This window comes from Bolinopsis microptera, chromosome 2 (genome assembly GCF_026151205.1).
Source record: "Bolinopsis microptera isolate Bmic1 chromosome 2, MBARI_Bmic_1.0, whole genome shotgun sequence".
In the NCBI taxonomy this organism is placed as follows: Eukaryota; Metazoa; Ctenophora; class Tentaculata; order Lobata; family Bolinopsidae; genus Bolinopsis; species Bolinopsis microptera.
Window position 1 is genome coordinate 7,858,571 of NC_087073.1, and position 19,418 is coordinate 7,877,988.

General features: G+C 41.2%; 2 protein-coding genes across 2 annotated transcripts; one reads left to right on the forward strand and one right to left on the reverse strand.

The window, feature by feature from the left end:
- Positions 1 to 7: 7 nt before the first annotated feature.
- On the reverse strand, positions 8 to 10,058 carry LOC134826746 (general transcription and DNA repair factor IIH helicase subunit XPD-like). The gene is made up of 4 exons (XM_063839239.1): positions 8,619 to 10,058; positions 6,988 to 7,171; positions 6,693 to 6,792; positions 8 to 2,548 (listed from the first exon to the last, which is right to left on the reverse strand). The coding sequence occupies exons 1-4, from the start codon at positions 10,046 to 10,048 to the stop codon at positions 246 to 248; spliced, it is 4,017 nt and encodes a 1,338-aa protein (XP_063695309.1). The 5' UTR covers positions 10,049 to 10,058; the 3' UTR covers positions 8 to 245.
- Positions 10,059 to 13,385: 3,327 nt separating this feature from the next.
- LOC134826675 (uncharacterized) lies at positions 13,386 to 19,245 on the forward strand. Its single transcript, XM_063839146.1, has 4 exons — positions 13,386 to 13,627; positions 14,279 to 14,375; positions 15,040 to 15,149; positions 18,038 to 19,245. Exons 1-4 carry the CDS (start codon positions 13,497 to 13,499, stop codon positions 18,222 to 18,224), a joined length of 525 nt encoding a protein of 174 aa, XP_063695216.1. The 5' UTR covers positions 13,386 to 13,496; the 3' UTR covers positions 18,225 to 19,245.
- The last annotated feature ends 173 nt before the right edge of the window (positions 19,246 to 19,418 follow it).

Below are 19,418 nucleotides of genomic sequence, written 5' to 3' on the forward strand. Positions count from 1 at the left end.
TAAAGAAAGACTTACATCTAATAGTAATGCAACTGGAGAACAATAACAATAAAAACATATCTCACAATCAATATATTAAACAATAATAAATAATAAAAATAATAAATTAGGGTCATTGTAGTAACAAACAACCAGATTCAAGTCGTGATTCCAAAAAGAATGATTAAAATCCCAAGTTCAACTTCCCCTAAATTAAACCAAAAACGAAATGAAAATATATAAAAAGCTCAACCGAAATCTCAAGCTTACTCTGGATCAGAAATGGCACCGGAATCATCAGCTTCATTCCCCTGATATTTATCCTCCATCGTCTTAACTTGTTCACGTGTCAACATTGATAGACCGATCTGGGCTTCTTGAGGAAAAGGCTGTGCCATCTTCCTCAGGAAGTTCTTAGCAAGCTGAACTGCCTCGTCCACTGCAAGGGAGGATACTCCCTCTCCGAGGTGCTCCTGGATCCATTTTGGTATTTTACTCTTCTTATCAGCTCGAGAGTAACGCTGGTCAGCAAATATCATGATCCCATAATCAGTCTTGCCTCTGAGAACCCTGCCAACACACTGTGACGCATGACGCAGAGCATCAAAAGTCAGGAAATCATTTTCCCTGATCCGGTATTGCTCCCGGAGATAATCCAGCCGAGCTCTAAGTATCCTGCTCTGGGTGTACACGTAGGGTATACCAAACATGATAACACACCGGCCGTAGTGCTGGTGGAAATCAATACCCTCTGATACCTTACCCCGGGCCACAGCTAATAACACAGCTCCACGTCCGTTATCACAAGCTCGGTAATAATTCTCTAGCGCTATTTGCGTCTCCGCGTTGTTCTGGGTTTCAAAGAAGACGAGCTTGTGTTTCTGGACATTTGCCATGATACCCTGGTTGACCCAGGTGGACACGACGTTCTCCATGTAGTCGTAGCTGGTAAAGAAACATACCATCCCGTCAGGTACCACGGCAGCCATATCAGCTAACAAGTTCCCGTAGTTCCTGATGACTGCGATATCATCACGTGTCTCGTATTTAGAGGATATAGAGACTTGGTCGCTGCCTCTAGCTACTATCATGGGGAGGATACACTCTCTAGCTAGGGTCATGGTGTAGGAGGCGGTGGTAACAGGTCTGAAGTCTAGGATTCGAGGGTAGATGTCAATTGGAGACAGAGTACCGCTTGTTATTATGGTGGTCTGGAAACGAGAGAAGACTGGTTTGATAGCGATTGAGGCATCCATACAAGTAAAATGGAGAACAGGATTGTATATAGTTGGAGTTCTGATATCGTAGGGCTCAATTATGATGCTAAAACCTTTGGAATAAGTAGAAACAAGGGTCGCAAAAGATGAAATAACCGAAAGAGATCTATAATTCTCCATGTCTTGTATCTCAAGCGTTCGCATTAGCGAGTTAAGTCTCTGAGTTACAAATCTAAGAGGTTTTCTGTCAATACAAACTGTGTTGTAGATAGTGTTGAGAAAAGAAGCGGGCGTATCAGACACTACATGTTGAACCTTTAAAACACTTTTCAAATACTCCACAAACCGTCTCATAAACGCGAGGAAATGTTGACAATTTCTGATGTTTCCAGGGATGGATTCGTTGAGAATGTCAGCAGGAAGGACTGGGTTGCTGAGATAAGTATTATTCTCACTCTCTGTTGCAGCCTGGCGGAGTCCCTCCACTAATCTAGAGTACTCTTCCTTCAGTTTCTGTGCATCTTGCTCCTTTAGCTCTTTTACCCGTTTATCTATTTTATTGATATTCTCCTTTGCTCGATCCAATGTCTTTCTATTGATCACTAAACTCATAGAATCAATACAAACGTTATCAATATTGTGAGCCTCGTCAAATATAATACAAGCCTGACTAGTCAGATTCTTACTGACCAGCTCTGCTATTTTTGGGTCCAACATGTAATGATAACTGAAGACCACAATGTTGGCGGTATAGATAGCAGTCCTAGCCAGAAAATACGGACACCACCCTTTTAACTTGCCGTAGTTCCGCAGGTCATCATTACTGTACACCCCTGGATCTAGCTGTGAGTGTTTACCTTTATCCTCGAAGTCCTCAAACCAGGAGCACTTCTCGGAGAGTGGATCCGTTTTATATTTCTCTCTGATCCATCCCATGGTGAGGGAACGACACTTTGCGTCCACTGCTTTACCTTCTTTTAACCTCAGTACCTCGGGGTTGATACACATGTGTTTTCTGGAGGTTAACCCAACCGTTACGAACCCCAACTCCTGGTTATTTGCTGTGTAGTACTCGTCCAGTCGCCTCATTTCTTCCAGAACCTTCTCCATCTCCGGGACCGTTCTCGTGCAGTAAACTAGCTTCTGGAGTTTTCCTGGATACTCCCGCAGATAAGCTACAACTAGAGAGAGAATGGTGGTTGTTTTGCCAGTTCCGGAGGGCATTTCCAGTGCTCCGTGCCCCTTGGCATCTAGGGTTTGTTTCAGTTCCCTCATGTACATGTACTGCTCCGGGTACACATACTCGTAGGGAAAGTGGACAAGAAGACCGTCTATGTTCAACTTCATGACCACTGAGAGTTAATTATTGTTGTAACATGTTAATAAGCAAGCAATAGTTTTGAGTGAATATGTTTTAAAACAGCTACAAGTCAATTTGATATAATACGGTAAATCTTTGAATGGAAATTTAGTGACAGCGATTAATATATCGCTGAGTTTTCAGGATAATGATCCTACGAGTACGAGTGAAAAGTTCACTTATAGGGGGGGGTGACATGTCTCCAATGTCTCCAATGTCTTTTGTCTTTTTTGAAAAGATAGGGTGCAGAGACATGTCCTGGAGACATTGGAGACATTGGAGACACAGCTTTTGGAGACATTGGAGAGATTGGAGACATTGGGGACATTGGAGACATTGGAGACAAAGCTTTTGGAGACATTGGAGACATTGGAGACACTGGAGACGTAGATGTATGATTGGAGAAGGAGGAGGATCTAGGAGGAGGATGACCCAGGAGGAGGACTCAGTAGGAGAAGGAGGAGGATGAGGACTCAGGAAGAGGACTGAGGAGGACTGAGAAGGAGGAGGACTGAGGAGTACTGAGGAGGATGGCTGAGGAGGATGGCTGAGGAGGATGGCTGTGGAGGATGGCTGAGGAGGATGGCTGAGGAGGATGACTGAGGAGGAGGACCTAGGAGGAGGAGGACCCAGGAGGAGGACCCAGGAGGAGGACTCAGGAGGAGGAGGAGGAGGACTTAGGAGGAGGACTCAGGAAGAGGACTCAGGAGGACAGAGAAGGAGGAGGACTGAGGAGTACTAAGGAGGATGGCTGAGGAGGATGACTCAGGAGGATGACTGAGAGGGAGGAGGAGGAGAACAATGACTGAGGAGAAGGAGAAGGAGGAGGACCTAGGAGGATGAGGACCCAGGAGGAGGACTCAGGAGGAAGAGGAGGAGGAGGACTCAGGAGGACTGAAAAGGAAGAGGACTGAGGAAAACTGAGGAGGAGGAGGACTGAATAGGAGGAGGAGGAGGGGGACTGGGGGAGGACTGAGGATGAAGAAGATTGACGAGAAGGATGAGGAGGAGGACTGAGGACTGAGGAGGATGAAAAGGAGGAAGACCCAGGAGGAGGAGGGATGAGGACTGAGGAGGACTGAGGAGGATGGCTGAGGAGGATGGCTGAGGAGGATGGCTGAGGAGGATGGCTGAGGAGGATGACTGAGAGGGAGGAGGAGGAGGAGGAGGAGGAGGAAGAGGACTGAGGAGGAGGAGTAGGACTGAGGAGGAGAAGGAGGATGACCTAGGAGGAGGACCCAGAAGGAGGACTCAGGAGGAGGAGGAGGAGAACTCAGGAAAAGGACTGAGAAGGAGGAGGACTCAGGAGTACTGAAGAGGATGACTGAGGAGGAGGAGGAGGAGGAGAAGGACTGAGGAGGAGAAGGAGAAGGTGGAGGAACTAGGAGGAGGATGAACCAGGAGGAGGACTCAGGAGGAAGAGGAGGAGGACTCAGGAGGAGGACTTAGGAGGAATGAGAAGGAGGAGGAATGAGAAGGAGGAGGACTGAGGAGAACTGAGGAGGAGGAGGCGGACTGAATAGGAGGAGGAGGGGGACTGGGGAGGACTGAGGAGGAGGAGGACTGACGAGAAGGATGAGGAGGAGGACTGAGGACTGAGGAGGAAGAGGAGGAGGATGAAGAGGAGGAAGAGGACCCAGGAGGAGGAGGACTGAAGAGGACGATGAGGATGAGGACTGAGGAGGAGGAGGAGGAGGACTGAGGAGGATGGCTGAGGAGGATGACTGAGAGGGAGGAGGAGGAGGACTGAGGAGGAGGAGGAGAAGGACTGAGGAGGAGAAGGAGGAGGACCTAGGAGGAGGAGGACCCAGGAGGAGGACTCAGGAGGAGGACTCAGGAGAAGGACTCAGGAAAACTGAGGAGTGAATAGGAGGAGGAGGGGGAGGACCTAGGAGGAGGAGGACTCAGAAGGATGACTGAGAAGGAGGAGGAGGAGGAGAACTCTGGAAGAGGACTGAGGAGGACTGAGAAGGAGGAGGACTGAGAAGGAGGAGGACTGAGGAGTACTGAAGAGGATGACTGAGGAGGAGGAGGAGGAGAAGGACTGAGGATGAGAAGGAGAAGGTGGAGGAACTAGGAGGAGGATGAACCAGGAGGAGGACTCAGGAGGAAGAGGGGGAGGACTCAGGAGGAGGACTTAGGAGGAATGAGAAGGAGGAGGACTGAGGAGAACTGAGGAGGAGGAGGAGGAGGACTGAATAGGAGATGGAGGAGGGGGACTGGGGAGGACTGAGGAGAAGGATGAGGAGGAGGACTGAGGACTGAGGAGGAAGAGGAGGAGGATGAAGAGGAGGAAGAGGACCCAGGAGGGGAAGGACTGAAGAGGAGGATGAGGATGAGGACTGAGGAGGAGGAGGAGGACTGAGGAGGACTGAGGAGGATGGCTGAGGAGGATGACTGAGAGGGAGGAGGAGGACTGAGGAGGAGGAGGAGAAGGACTGAGGAGGAGAAGGAGGTGGACCTAGGAGGAGGAGAACCCAGGAGGAGGACTCAGGAGGAGGACTCAGGAGGAAGAGGAGGACTCAGGAGGAAGACTCAGGAAAACTGAGGAGGAGGAGGAGGAGTGAATGGGAGGAGGGGGGCTTGGGAGGACTGTGGAGGAGGAGGACTAAGGAGAAGGATGAGGAGGAGGACTGAGGAGGAGAATGAGGACTGAGGAGGAGGACTGAGGAGTACTGATGAGGATGGCTGAGGAGGACGGCTGAGGAGGATGGCTGAGGAGGATGACTGAGGAGGATGACTGAGAGGGAGGAGGAGGAGGAGGAGAAGGACTGAGGAGGAGGAGGAGAAGGAGGAGGACCTAGGAGGAGGAGGACTCAGGAAGAGGAGGAGGACTCAGGATGAGGACTCAGGAAGAGGACTCAGGAGGAGGACTGAGAAGGAGGAGGACTGAGGAGGACTGAGGAGGAGGAGGATGAGGACTGAATAGGAGGAGGGGGACTGGGGGAGGACTGAGGAGGAGGGGGACTTGGGGAGGACTGAGGAGGAGGAGGGAGACTGACGAGAAGGATGAGGAGGAGGACTGAGGAGGAGGACTGATGATTGAGGAGGAAGAGGAGGAGGATGAAGAGGAGTAGGAGGACTCAGGAGGAGGACTCAGGAGGAGGAGGAGAACGACTGAGGAGGACTGAGGAGGAGGAGGAGGAGGAGGAGGAGGAGGAGGAGGAGGAGGAAGAGGAGGAGGAGGAAGAGGAGGAGGAGGAAGAGGAGGAGGAGGAGGAGTCTCCAAAAGCTGTGTCTCCAATGTCTCCAAAAGCTGTGTCTCTAATGTCCCCAATGTCCCAAATGTCTCCAATGTCTCCAAAAGCTGTGTCTCCAATGTCTCCAATGTCTCCAATGTCTCCAATGTCTTTGTCTTTTTCGAAAAGATAAGGTGCGGGAGACATTGGAGACATGTCACCCCCCCCCCCCTTATAACACTAAAACCAGTCCTTGATTGGTTGAAATGATGAATACCTTGTTAAAGTAGAACTCGAGTATAAAAATTAACAATTTACATGAATCTTGAAACAGAGTTTAATTAGTTACCGCTTCCAAAAATGAAAATTGTTTGTAACATTAAAATAGACCTTACAGAACCTTACTTCCCCTCAAATACTCTAAAACTTTGGAAACTGTGTTAAGGAAATCCACCAAAATATCAGAATTCGATTAATAAGTTAATAACAGTCTAGGTCACTGATTAGTATTTAGGCCGAAACTCGGGTCTCTGCCATCATGTGCAGAGTTCTTAACATACGAATAAAAAGTCCGAATACTTCATGTATGAAATATTCTAATCTTCTGGTCCAATCTTGACAAAAAGTACGTCTAAGGCATCTTGCAGTGTGTGAACGTTATCAGCTTCTTCGTCTGTGATCTAAGGAGGAACTTGTTCAGAAAATTTGCACAAAATGATTCACTGTAAGCATTTAATCTTTTATCTATAAATTATAAATATACATATTACATATTGCAGAGCGAGTAACATGATATAATACTTTTCAAATATTCCGCTAAAAATTGCAGTTTCAATATATTGTATTGAAAAATTAAAACGCAAATCGTTCATGTATAGTCAATACCGTCTATATAATTATAATCACCGAGATCTACGTAAATCGTTAAAAGTTGAAGCAGCAGAATTTACAAAATACAAACCTCAATTTCAAAGTGATCTTCCAGTACCATGACAAATTCAACCAAATCTAAGCTGTCAAGTCCAATATCTTCCACAAATTTAAGATCAAGGTTCAGCTGAAATATGATACGAGTTCAGTTTCTTGGAAGACACAAAAAGAACTGATATAATTATATTTTGCAGTGTAATATCCTCAGCTCTACATATATTTGATTTAACAGACCCTAATAAAAAGCTGAAAGTATGCTCTGTGTCGAAGACTCATTTCAAATTCTTGACAAATCAAAAAAAGCAAAGTGATGATAACATACCGAGTCCCTGTCGATTTTGTAATCCTTAAAGTTACACAACACTTCAAACAGTTCAGCATGGACCTCGGCACCGGTGGGAGTTTTTCTGTCCAATCCCATCGCGTATTTATCTAGATGACCAGTCACAGCCTGGGGACCTTGTTTGCTGTCCATTTTAGTTCGAGTCATGATTGGGGCCATGATCCTGGGTGGGAGTTTACTGCAGATAGCTGATGCTGACCGCACTTGGCTGGCACATCGCACTAGGGGCAAGACTCTTCGTAGCATCCTGAATATTATATTTTACATAATAGTTATAATTAGTTATACTTATGATAGTGAGTTTGTCCATGAATGATAGAGATAAATGGAGAGAAGCGCTGTCACGAAACTCGTTCCAGACTTCATCTGGATCGACCTAGGCAGGCAGGCATGATGTTGAATGTTAGTGACAGCTTTAGATGAGAATTTTGATTTTTATGGGACACAATAATTTTCTAAAGGTTCTTACTCCTGAGCACATAATTAAAGAGGATTTTCAATTTTATAATTACGGAAAATAAACTAAGTTTCTTTTTAATCAAAGCAATTATAAAATTATTTTTAAAATTCAGACTTTAAAATTAGATATTTAGCAGTTAGTCGACAAATTTAAGAATACCTTACTCGGGATTATTATGACCGGGATAAAGTGGTGGGTTTAGGGTAATTTCGCCATATTTTTCCCGAACCACATTTTCACCGGTCGTTAATAAACCCGCCTACTCAGCTTTTAGGGTTCCCAAGGGGTATGGGTGCTCATATTTTAATCGTTGTCTTATATTCACTAAAGAAGACTATTGGGACACTTGTTGTAGGTTTTTCGACTTCATTTGGCTAAAATTGCAAAAAATTCACCTTTTTGCCCAATTCTTGTCATATATCCTTATTGTCAAATTTGATTTAAATAGGCCAATTTTTAATTTCTTAGGTATTGACTATCTCTACATAATGAAATAGGACTCAAAGTAAAAGTAACAGTTAAATTAAAACTTGAATTAATTAAAACTGATGAAAGGGATGATCCAGATGAAGATAACGAAGATGATTACAACTTATTGGAAGACTAAACAGCTCTCCCTTTATCTTAATATCGATCTGGTTGTTACGCTTCAAATGTTAAAAATTATTTTCCATCTAGTTTGATTAACCACGAGTCATTATTTCTGTCTACTTTCAACAATTATTGATAATTCGACTTGTTTCACAAGTTTTAGCAATGCGAAAATTTCTAAACTTGCTTATCTCTAATAAGGAAATTTACATCTGAGACAAAATTTTTGAATATAAAATTGAAAGGTTGGACACCGGTAAAATGGCGACCGGGAAAATGTGGTGGGTTTTGAGCAATTTCGCCATATTTTTCCCGAACCATATTTTAACCGGTCGTTAATAAACCCGTCGTAATAATCCCGAGTAAGGTAACCTTCAAACTAAATCCAGCTTTATAGTATAAACCCTAAATATATCAATTCTTATCAATAATTAGCAATCTTAAAAACAAAAACTTCAGTCCGAGTAAAATATAATAAAACAGGTAAAACCGGGTAAACACTGCTGTTTGAGTGAATATAAAACTTCAAAAATTACAACTTTAATACAAATTCGGTTATCAAAAACAATCGCTAGCAACACCCGAAGGTTGATTTGAAGCAACTCTAATGGTTCCAACGACAGAAGCCATATCAGGTCGGTGGTCAGGGTGACGTGATAACATCGATCCTATGATCTCCTTAACTTCTACGTGGGGAACAGCTTGAAGTTGCTGCTCCCTTTGGGTAGGATCTGGTAGTCGGTGAGTCAATAACTCAATCATTAAAACTCCAAAACTGAAGACATCCAGTTTAGTGTTTTGAATGTTTGAGTAGGCTTCAGGGGCTGCATAAATAGCAGCACCAGGAGCAGATGATACCTCGTCCCGTATAAAGTTAGCAGCACCAAAATCAGACAGTTTAGCAACCCAAGTAGTTGATGATTTAGCAGAGAGTAAGACATTACAGCTACTGATATCCCGATGAATGATGGGAACTGGTTTGAAACCGTGTAAATACTGGAGTGCTAATCCGCATTGAATCAAAACTTTAACACTTTGAGATTTGGATAATCTGTTGCTTAAATAAGCTTCCCTTGCACTAAGTTCCATGACCTCGGTAATAACCAATAATGTTTGGGCTTGCTGTGAGCAGCATATAAACTGAAGAATATGAGGATGTCTGATTCTCGAAGATATCTCCATCTCTCGAAGAAACTTTTCTTGGTTGTGAGGGGAGAGGATAAGGCGATGTAGTTGTTTAACAGCAACTGTAAGTCCTCTAAAAGTCCCAAGAGTAACAGTCCCCCAGGCACCAGTTCCCAGAAGTTGAGATGAAATTCCAATCTCGTCTGGAGTAACAATCCATGGCATAGATTCGTCAGGGGTCATTACAGTTATCCTTGGTTTACTTTGCTCTTCGATAATTGATGAGCACACATTTAGTTTGTTCTGCATATTTTGAATTTCATCACCTCTAACTTGAACTATCGATTTTAATCTCTCATTGGCATCTGAAAGAGAACAATTTTCTTGAGAAAGGCATTCCATCTGAGAATTGAGTTGCTGTTGCTGGTTTTTGAGGCCTTCCATCTCGTTATTTGCTTTAGCCTCAAACTCTTTGTTGCTGAGTATCTGTTCTTGTAAGACTCTTTGTTTCTGTTGAATGATATTAGTGAGCATCTGCTCTTCATTACAAAGATCTGCAACACTACTTTTTAAAGAAAGAGATTCCACTTGTGAAGATAGTTTGTCAGACTTTGCCAATACCGTATTTTGTTTTCTGAGCAAAGCTATCATTTTATGAAGTGTCAATATGTAGTCTTTCATTTCTTTTACGTTTTTTACCAACATGCTATTTTCTAGTTTGACTTTGTCTGAATATTGTTGGGATACCAAATCATCATTGATTAGCAAGGAATTGAAACTGTATTCAATGGACTCATCAGGTCTGGTTTGATGATGACCATCAGATAGGGTTAGTCCACTTAGATCCCCTATCAATGCTGCCATCAACTTATAGTTTCCTGCAAGGTGGTATAGATATCATATACATTGAATAGAGTAGTTCAATACACTATACAGTACTGAAATTCAATTTTGCCACATTTGATACCTACTCTTCTTTGAAAGTTTATTTTACATACATAAGGTACTCTTCAAACATTTGAAGTTTTGATGCACAAAATTCACTAACGAGAAAGCAGTAAAACAATATTTTGTACAAATGATGTCGACAATGGATTAGAGACAAATATATGGCTACCAATAACAGACTGAGGACTTACTTAAAAGCTTAAACTGTACAATGAAAGGACAAAGCAATAATAAATTACAGTTCATTTTCCTATGATTGACTATTATAATGCAGGGCAATAATATGCAAAACCCATGATATACATTTTATTCTTCGGGCTTCTCATACTGATGCTTGATGTCTTTCCAGAGTCTCTGAAATTTAGATAAAAGTTATCTATAATATATATAGTTATGGTTAGTAAGGCTTGATATGTTATGTTAGTAAAAAGACTTATGTGTAATATGGGCACAACATTAATATAACTATCATTTGCATTACTTACTCCTTTGTTAGTGTCAGCATAGTATTTGTCAGCCGAAACATTGATAAATCGCTCCCATACAATAGCAGTTCCAAGAGAAAATACCGCAATGGTTGAGTACTTCTTGAAAACAGTTTTGTAGAGCCATGTTGTTGCTGGACCCATTTTTGACTCTTTTTCCTTGCTATCAACTAAAATTTTGCGAATTAATGAAAAACATTATTAATGGTCTGGGAACATCTTTAGTGTACAACTTCTTTCTTCTAATGCACACCTAAATTTTCAACAATATTCACCAAAAATACCCAGAACAAAAAGTTTGTATTAAACTTAACGACTGAAAGGACTTAAAACTCCATAATTCATGCTGTTAGGCCATGCTTCATATTCGAGAAGTTTATTATTAAACCCAGACTTTTCAACCACAAAGTACACAGTATTATGACATACTGTTCAAGGGGGAGGGACAGGAGGGGGCATGGGCAGTGGCGTAACGAAGGGCCCCGCTGACCACGCTGTGCGGGGGGAGGGGGGCGCCATCTTAGGGGGGCGCAAAATCGTCGTTTGAATGTGGGACAATTTTGCAAAACTTTACTGAGGTACAAGCAAAACTGTGCGTTTTGCTCTAGAAAGACACTTTTTTAGAGATTTCCCCGGCGTATCCTCTAAAATCACCTAATTTGTTCAATTTTAGGGAGGGGCACCAAAAGGGGAGGGGGCGCCAATGGGGGGCCGGGGGCGCATTTTCGGCGGGGGTGCACCACCAGGCAAAGTTATGCCACTGGGGGGGGGTCTTCATGAAAAGTAAGTTAGGAAAGAACAATTTTTTAGGAAAGAAAAATTTTTATTTACCACAAATAATCAATACATAATGTTATATTCATAAATAAATTCAAATTTCAATTTCAAACACATATACAGTACGCCGCGCACACAGCCACAATTTAAAATTGTTCAGAAATTCGTAGGTCAGCTGTAGGCGCCGCGCACAGGATCTATTTAATTGTTATCTTACAATTACATGTCACATTTCTTAATTACTTGAGCCAAAATTTCAGAAGCAAAATAATTTAAAAGATATTTCTGTCGTTCACGCAGTACAGGCCGTGAGCACTGCGATCTAATTAATGTAATAATGGAGAGATTCCAAAAAACCGCGCGCTCGTTATTTATTGTGAATAAATTGAGTGCGCGCCACTGTGAACAGCAGTACCGCTCAAGCATGAATTAGTACTGAGCGGTACGCAGTTCTGCGTGAGGCGTAGACATTTGTAGCACACGTTTCATTCAACTAATCCATTAATTCATGTGACATGTAATTATATTAAAGCAAAAAGAATATTAATTTTAGTGATAATTGACGTAAACATATGTGTTTAAATAACATCTATAATCTAGCGAGTTACTAATACCGTTAGTTACCAGTTAGTTATCGCTGGTAAAGTTATTGCTGAACAAAGGTCATTGAAAGGGATTTTCAATCGTCCATACTGAAAATCGACGCTAAAAATCTATCTTCTACAGCTTTTGAACAATTTGTGAAAGTCTTATTAAAACTTTTTGAATGTCCGCAAAGAGGAATACAAATTTAAGTAGTGGCAAAAAACAATGTTCAAACAGAGTGTTCAGCGACTACAAATGGAATTGTACCAAATTAATCACAACGACTTAAACATCGGGCGGATTCGGCACAGTCATCACAGTGAAACAGAGCATTGTCATGAAATTGTAGATGATAGTACTAAGTAAATGCAACAGACAGTCACGTCGCGTCGCTTTTAGCTTCAAGCTTGGACGTTTTTGTTGATGTAGCGCTCGATTTTGGTTCTTAATCGATTCTGAGAATAGAATGTGTATCACTGCGCGTATTTTTACATTGTTAAAATTGCTAATGGAATTGAAATTACGTTTGCTTGTTACATGCTGCATGGCATGTTTGACATTATATTATAATTGTAAAACGTACTTTTTTAAATGAACATTTGCAGTTTGATACCATATGCATATTTATATTTGATATTTAATATTGAATCGATTAACAGCAAATAATAAGCAAAAATTAACTTAACTTAACTAAAGCGAAAAATTGAAAAAATTTAAACAGCAATGCAATCAGCAATGCAATATCAATTTAATTTATAATTTACAAATATTACTTTTCCATTAACAGTGGCTTGACCCGGCCTAAGCTTGTCATACGTTGTATGACCCGCCGCGCACGAGTGCGCGGCACCCCTGTATCGTAGAAACTTTACTACAGTGAAACTTGTCATACGTTGTATGACCCGCCGCGCACGAAGTGCGCGGCTCCCCCTGTATCGTCAGGACGATAGTGAAACGATAGTGGATAGTGAAACGACCGTGGGGGTCGCAACGTGATACAAAGTGAAACGACCGTGGGGGTCACAACATGATACAAGACTAAGCTACTTTGTAGCACTTGCCTTGGATCATGGGCCAAATAAAGAAAAAGTGGGGGGCGCTACTTTAAAAATGTATATGAGTATCATTGATCATGTGTCAAAAGTATTATTTGTTCCGTATAATCACAAGCTATTAAAAATGAACTAAGCTTAGCTTTGTTATCACACTTAAATTGGTGTGTTAAAAAACAAATATTAATATTCCGATTCATGTTTGATGTTATAAATATTGTTATTTTATTATTATATTACCAATTATATATTACGAGAATGCGCGCTGTACTGTTATAGTGCGCGCGGCTCGAACATTGTTTTAGTTTGCACCTTCAAATTTGAGGCGAAATAAATCGCGTTGGATAAAGATTCATTTCCCAATAGAATGTTAACACGATAGGTTAACGCTGTCTCTTGTTTGTTGTGTTAAGAACCTTGACTCATTACCACCGATTTGTTTACAGTTGTTAGCTAATTGAGAGCATGACTTTAGTTCCTAAATCAGAATCAGATTCAGAAACTGAAATGATGAACGATTGTTCTCAGCCCGAAGCTCGTAAGAGAAAGAGGGCAGATTACTCGAAACTGTCTCCAGATGAGCGCAATTTAAAGAGGTACACATGTCTTTTTTTACTAACACTACTCGATTTAGCTTACTAGATTTTATTCTAGACTCACGGGCTCACAATCCAAGTCTCATTAAAGCAGAGCATTACTTCATCATCTACTGTAGTGGCTTTCACATTTCACGATCAATTCTGCCTAACAGTTAAGGTGGTTTATTTGACTACCGGCTACCTCTGGGTACCGTAAGCAATGTCGGGTGGCGGTATTCCATGTTGTGTAAATATATTGAACGATAGTTAATAAAGTGCTTACCCAATACTAAACTTTCCTGTTATAGTTCAACTATTCATCATTCCCGGATTGGAGTATCTTTTTCGCTCTTCCCCATGCTTTAAGGGCCAATCTTACAATTTCTCTTTATCAAAACAATTTTCAACCATGTTAGGAAGATATCAACCTTAAATCTCTTAATCACCGGCAACCCTAACCCCTCTTTTCCCGACGAGTCTGCTTGTTCAACAAAAATTTCGTCTTCATTAAATTCTATAATATTCAGTCGGGTATATAATTTTCGCGGGAAAAGAATGAGTTAGTGTTACCATAGCTATTCTTGAATTTCACAATTTATCACAACGATAACAGAGCAATCGCAGTTTTTGTCTTGGCGAATATTTACTGATATCTTGTTACATTTTCAGGAAACTCAAGAACAGGATGTCAGCACAACAAGCCAGAGACAGAAAGAAACTATATGTATCAGAACTTGAAGAGCGAATAGCTCAACTTGAAAAAGAGGTAAGCTTAGCGTATTGATGTTCTAGGAGGAGTTAAAGATATACCGTTTCTGTCCTGAGTCCGACTTCTTGAACATCAACATTTCAGTGAACTTTGTCACGTGCCCACATCCAGAAAGTTTTATATTTCCTCCCAGATGCGTTTTTTTCTAAATTCTGTGGCCCGCTCGCTTCGCTCGCAAGTTTGGCGGAGCCCCTTTGGCGGAGCCCTTTGGCGAAATAGGGTGTTTTAGACGGCATTTGGCATTAAAGAAATTTGTAGGACAGCAATAAACTGGGATTGAAAAGAATCAAGTACTCACGTAAATTTGGTAACTTCACAACAGCAATCTGCATTCTCCAATCAGAATATTTCACTGTGTTCCAAAACTGACGGGATGTTCCTCTTTGATTTTTATACAATCGAAACATTTTCTTCAAAAATTTCCTCAATTAATTTGTCTTTATTCCAAAAAAATATTTCGAAATTTAGGAGTAACTTCTCAAAAATTTCCTCTTATTCTCCCGTTTTTCCTCCCAAAAAAAAATTTCCTCCCAGGCTGCCTGGCAAGATGGCGTGTTTCTGGATGTGGGGTCACGTGAAGCTGATGCTTAAGTCAACAAAATTCGAATTCATCTTCTGTGAAGTTGACCTAACGCCGAATAACACATGTTTTATTTTCCAGAACAGTAATCTACGAAGGATATGTAGCATGCAGTTAAGAGGGACTGACGATTCTGCAGTAATCACAGGTCCCCTGCCGTGGGCCCTCTTACTCTTGCAGCTACTTGCGCGGTAAGTCTTCTAAATTATATGATCCTAAACGTTTTGCTACTATACTATATTAAGGATTTACCGGGATATAAATCGTTTGGGCAGGGGAGGTCGCTCAAATCTACTTGTGCAGTTTTATATCAACAATTTAGTTCTAGGAATCAGATCAATCTCATTATTTGTTATGAGTACGAATGGTATTCCTGTCTCTTAATTGCATGGTGGTAGTCCCATATCCTTCAATAACCTGGTCCCATTGGAAACACTCTAAATATTATTTCACAATAACCTACACGTAGAGTATATACATACATGTTACATGGCGAGATCTCCATCCAAAAGGATTAGTCTGCGTCATCTGCGTCATTACTTTGTATTATACAACTTCGGCGGGTAATATTTCTCCATCCTTTTCGATCTGCAGCTAATCTTCTCATACAATCAATCGTGAGTCCATTACGATCCAATTTTTGCTCAGCATCTTCAATAAATACATCATTTAAGCGTATATATGGACACCATTATCTTGCATTACTACATTATTATATTGCAAACAACAGAGCACTGTCCACGTGTCTCCACTAAGTCTCTCACAGGGAGACTCTTGAAATATAAACATAATATTGTTGTGTTTGTGCGCAGAGTAAAGACCATAACTAATTACACGGTGTCTTTATCCCTTATTACACAGAAAACATGTGCTATCGTGTTCATGTTGCGGTGTATTGAGACCTGAACTGTCTCGGTAGTTGTACTGATTTACATGATGTGACATCTAGTCTCAAAGTAGAAAGTAGAGTGTGCACTGGCGCAGGGTAAATGTGTACTGTAACCATAAGTAACATTACATTGTAACACATTATCTTCATATCTTACACAGCTCCGTGCTTTGCGCTTCATTTATTATTCCGGCCGATCGATAGTCAATGTAGCGGGTTCTTTTAGCGGGCTAAGTTGCTTGAGACTTGAGCTGATCTACATGTTATGGTACACGCGGCCTCTATTTCATTCAGTGTTGAGTAATTGCTTACTCAGTTTGAAATGTATAGTTACACTCCTGGAAATCCATGCATTCTTCGTAGTACGGATACGTGTCTGGATTAATTTGACGTTGATGAGAAAGTGAAACCCTTTAAACTCACAAAAATCTAGATTTTAGAGCCAAGTTCCATCCTCTGAGTATTAATATTATTTTTGTCCCTAATTCATAGTTATAATTATAGACCACATGGCTGACTCGCCTACATACTGACTCGCCCACAGTTATGCAATAACTAGTGCTATAATATAAGGTATGCACACATGGTTCCATGCGTGTAAGATTGCGACACTAAATTACTACAGCTTGAGCCTTGAGCCTTGATGCACAATGCACAGCGCTAGCTCAACACAGACCACTCTCATTCTTTTATAACGGACCAGCTATTGTAATATTTTAATTCTGCGGAGTAATGTACCGCACTAAAGCGACCCAGGTGCCTGCCCAAATATGGTATAATTAGACAAACTCCCCCCTCTCTTTTGTTTTTGTTTTGTACGTACCTGCGAGCTGTTATTTAATATTTGAGTAATTACTAAATTACGCGAAGGACCTGGTATATACTGTACTGTGTGAGATAAAGGGTACAGAACGGAAATTATTTGATTAATACTCAAGTCACTTATTGGAAAGCCGTCAGTGTTCTCCTTAGCGAATACCAGCAGGACACGTAGCTTAGTCTAGAATAATATTATAAGAGAATTATATCTACCCGAAAAAATAGCACCGTACAGGCTTACATGCTTTATTTACATAGTTTAGTATAATATAGTATTCAACAATGATTTAATGACATTTTACTTATAGGATAGCGTATGCTATTTGAGTGTTAACTGGCATATGTCCAAACCATACACAAAGAACAGAAGTCTTGACACCTCCGATTGCTCAAACTATTCCTCGTCATGTAAGGCTGAGATACCGGTAACTACGGTCTTCCGCGAATCTTTCTAAACTCATAAAGTAATACTGATGAATTAATTTGATCTGAGACAAGATTAAGGGAATGTTGTATTAGTGCAGAAAATTCCATAATCTGGATCAAGGCCTGTTTGTGATCAATTTGATCCAGTCTGGGCGACGTCCAGTGTTCATTAAAATGTTTGTGGTCCTTTTCCAAGAAAAACTGCACTGACTTATTAGCTGTAAACTGAGTTAAATCCCGATACCTATCACTTTCACTCCATAAAAATGGACCCTAGCCATTGTTGGACGTGAGGAGAGCCAGGACACCTCAAACTACATTAAATTAATTCCTTTTGTAACGTCCTGAATAAATATAGAACTTACGAAAACAAAATTTACTAAACATTTTAAAATATTACTGAAATAATTTTTATACCAAGTATAACATAACTATGTACATAGTTTAGCTACACTGTCAGAGTAATGTGAGCTTGTAATATATCCCAGCTCGGTGCTCACGTGTGTCCAGTAGTTGTAGTAAATATGAGAGGAGAGATCACTTACAAAAACAATTAACACACACAAGCAGCTGAGATCTTACTGTTACCTGCTTTTCCGGCCCGATGTGGGGGAGAGCAAAGTGTTTTTACAGTGTTGTGAGGAGAGGTGTTCAGTATAGTGTTATCTGAGGTTACCAATGTGCACATTATATTGCGTAAGATAGTATGCCCACACCCATGAGCATTACGTTAACGTTTGTGTACATTTCGTAAACGTATGTTTGCATTTATTATGATTCACGTGTACACTGTAGTAATATAACTCACGACCGCCGTTATATAAAGTTAGGAGTAGAAGTTGGGGATAAGGGCAGATCACTATCCAGGGCTATTTATACGGTTTAATGTATTGTTTGTGGTGATATTCATAACAAAGTTAAAAGATAACACTTCTCTTATTTCAGGGTATACCCGCACAAGAACCCTTCACCAAATCAGTTGGGCGGTGCACAGCCACAACCCAGACTGACCCACCAGCACCAACACGCAAGACTTATGTCGCTATACTCAAAAGTGCTCCCGGGAAGGGCGCTCCCCGGCAAGCCTCCAACACCGGGTCGGTTAAAGCAGCTCCAGCTAATCATGTTATAGTTGAGGGTAGTATCCGTTCTGTGGAGAAACCCAGCTACAAGCCCCTCATGATTGCTCCTAAACCTAAACCAGCTGAGAAGATCACCACTGTCCTTGCACAAGTCCCTGCTCCTGTCCTTGCACCTGTCCCAGCACCTGTCCCAGCACCTGTCCCAGCACCTGTCCCCGCACCTACTCCCATAATTCCTGAGGTCCCCAAAGTTGCAGATATCCGTCCTACTATTACTCAGGAAGATTCCATGTTTGACTGGGATGATATCTTCCAGCAGTCAGAAAATCCAGACCTCTTCTCTGACATTCCACTCTCTCTCGGATCCCCTGATTCTGGACATGGCAGCGACTTCATCGGATCTGAACCGGAACTTTTTAACAACGATGACATTCCTATGGACACTTTTAACACCGACATCTCAGACTTAAATCATCTGTCACCTATTTCGGATTCTCTCGATTTGGACTCAGACAAATTTTTATCGGAATTCCTAACATTTTGAATATTTAGATCATCCTGAATCTTGGAACATTTTAAATTATTGCAGTTTTTAAGTTCATTTAATGCTATAGAGCGTGATGTTATCATTAGCTATCGTGCTATCATAGGTACTTGATTATGGGTACTTTATTATTAAGATAAATCGACTTGGTCCTAATGTTTCAAAAATGGTCCCTATTTCAGTTAAACTCTTAATCATATTCAATTTCAATTTTAAGATGTAAATAACAATTATGTGAAGTGATTTGTAAAATGATTCGTCCTTGAAAGTTGAATTAAGATTTCCCTGCCCTTCAGAACTCTCGGGTTGTAGATTTTTTCGTGATTGTGCTTAACAGTTCATTTGAGCCGGCATTCAAATGTTGTCTTTTCGTCAAATGTTATTCTTCCGTATTATTTCAAACGTATCGTATGTGATGTGTGGGATTCATGCATCGCATGCTTTACGTTTATTTGCATGCAGAAGTGATTTTCGCGAAATTTGGTGAGATATTACACTTCACTAATTCTTTACGGAAAATGAAACAATAGTCTTATTTGTCCCAACGATACTTCGGCCCTTATATATGTAATGATAATATGATATGATAACTGCGACTCAAAATCATCAATATCAGTCATAAATTCATTCCTTCTAGGACACATTTCTCATGGTGCCAACATACGAAAAGAAATAAATAGTGTCCTAAACAATGTGCTAA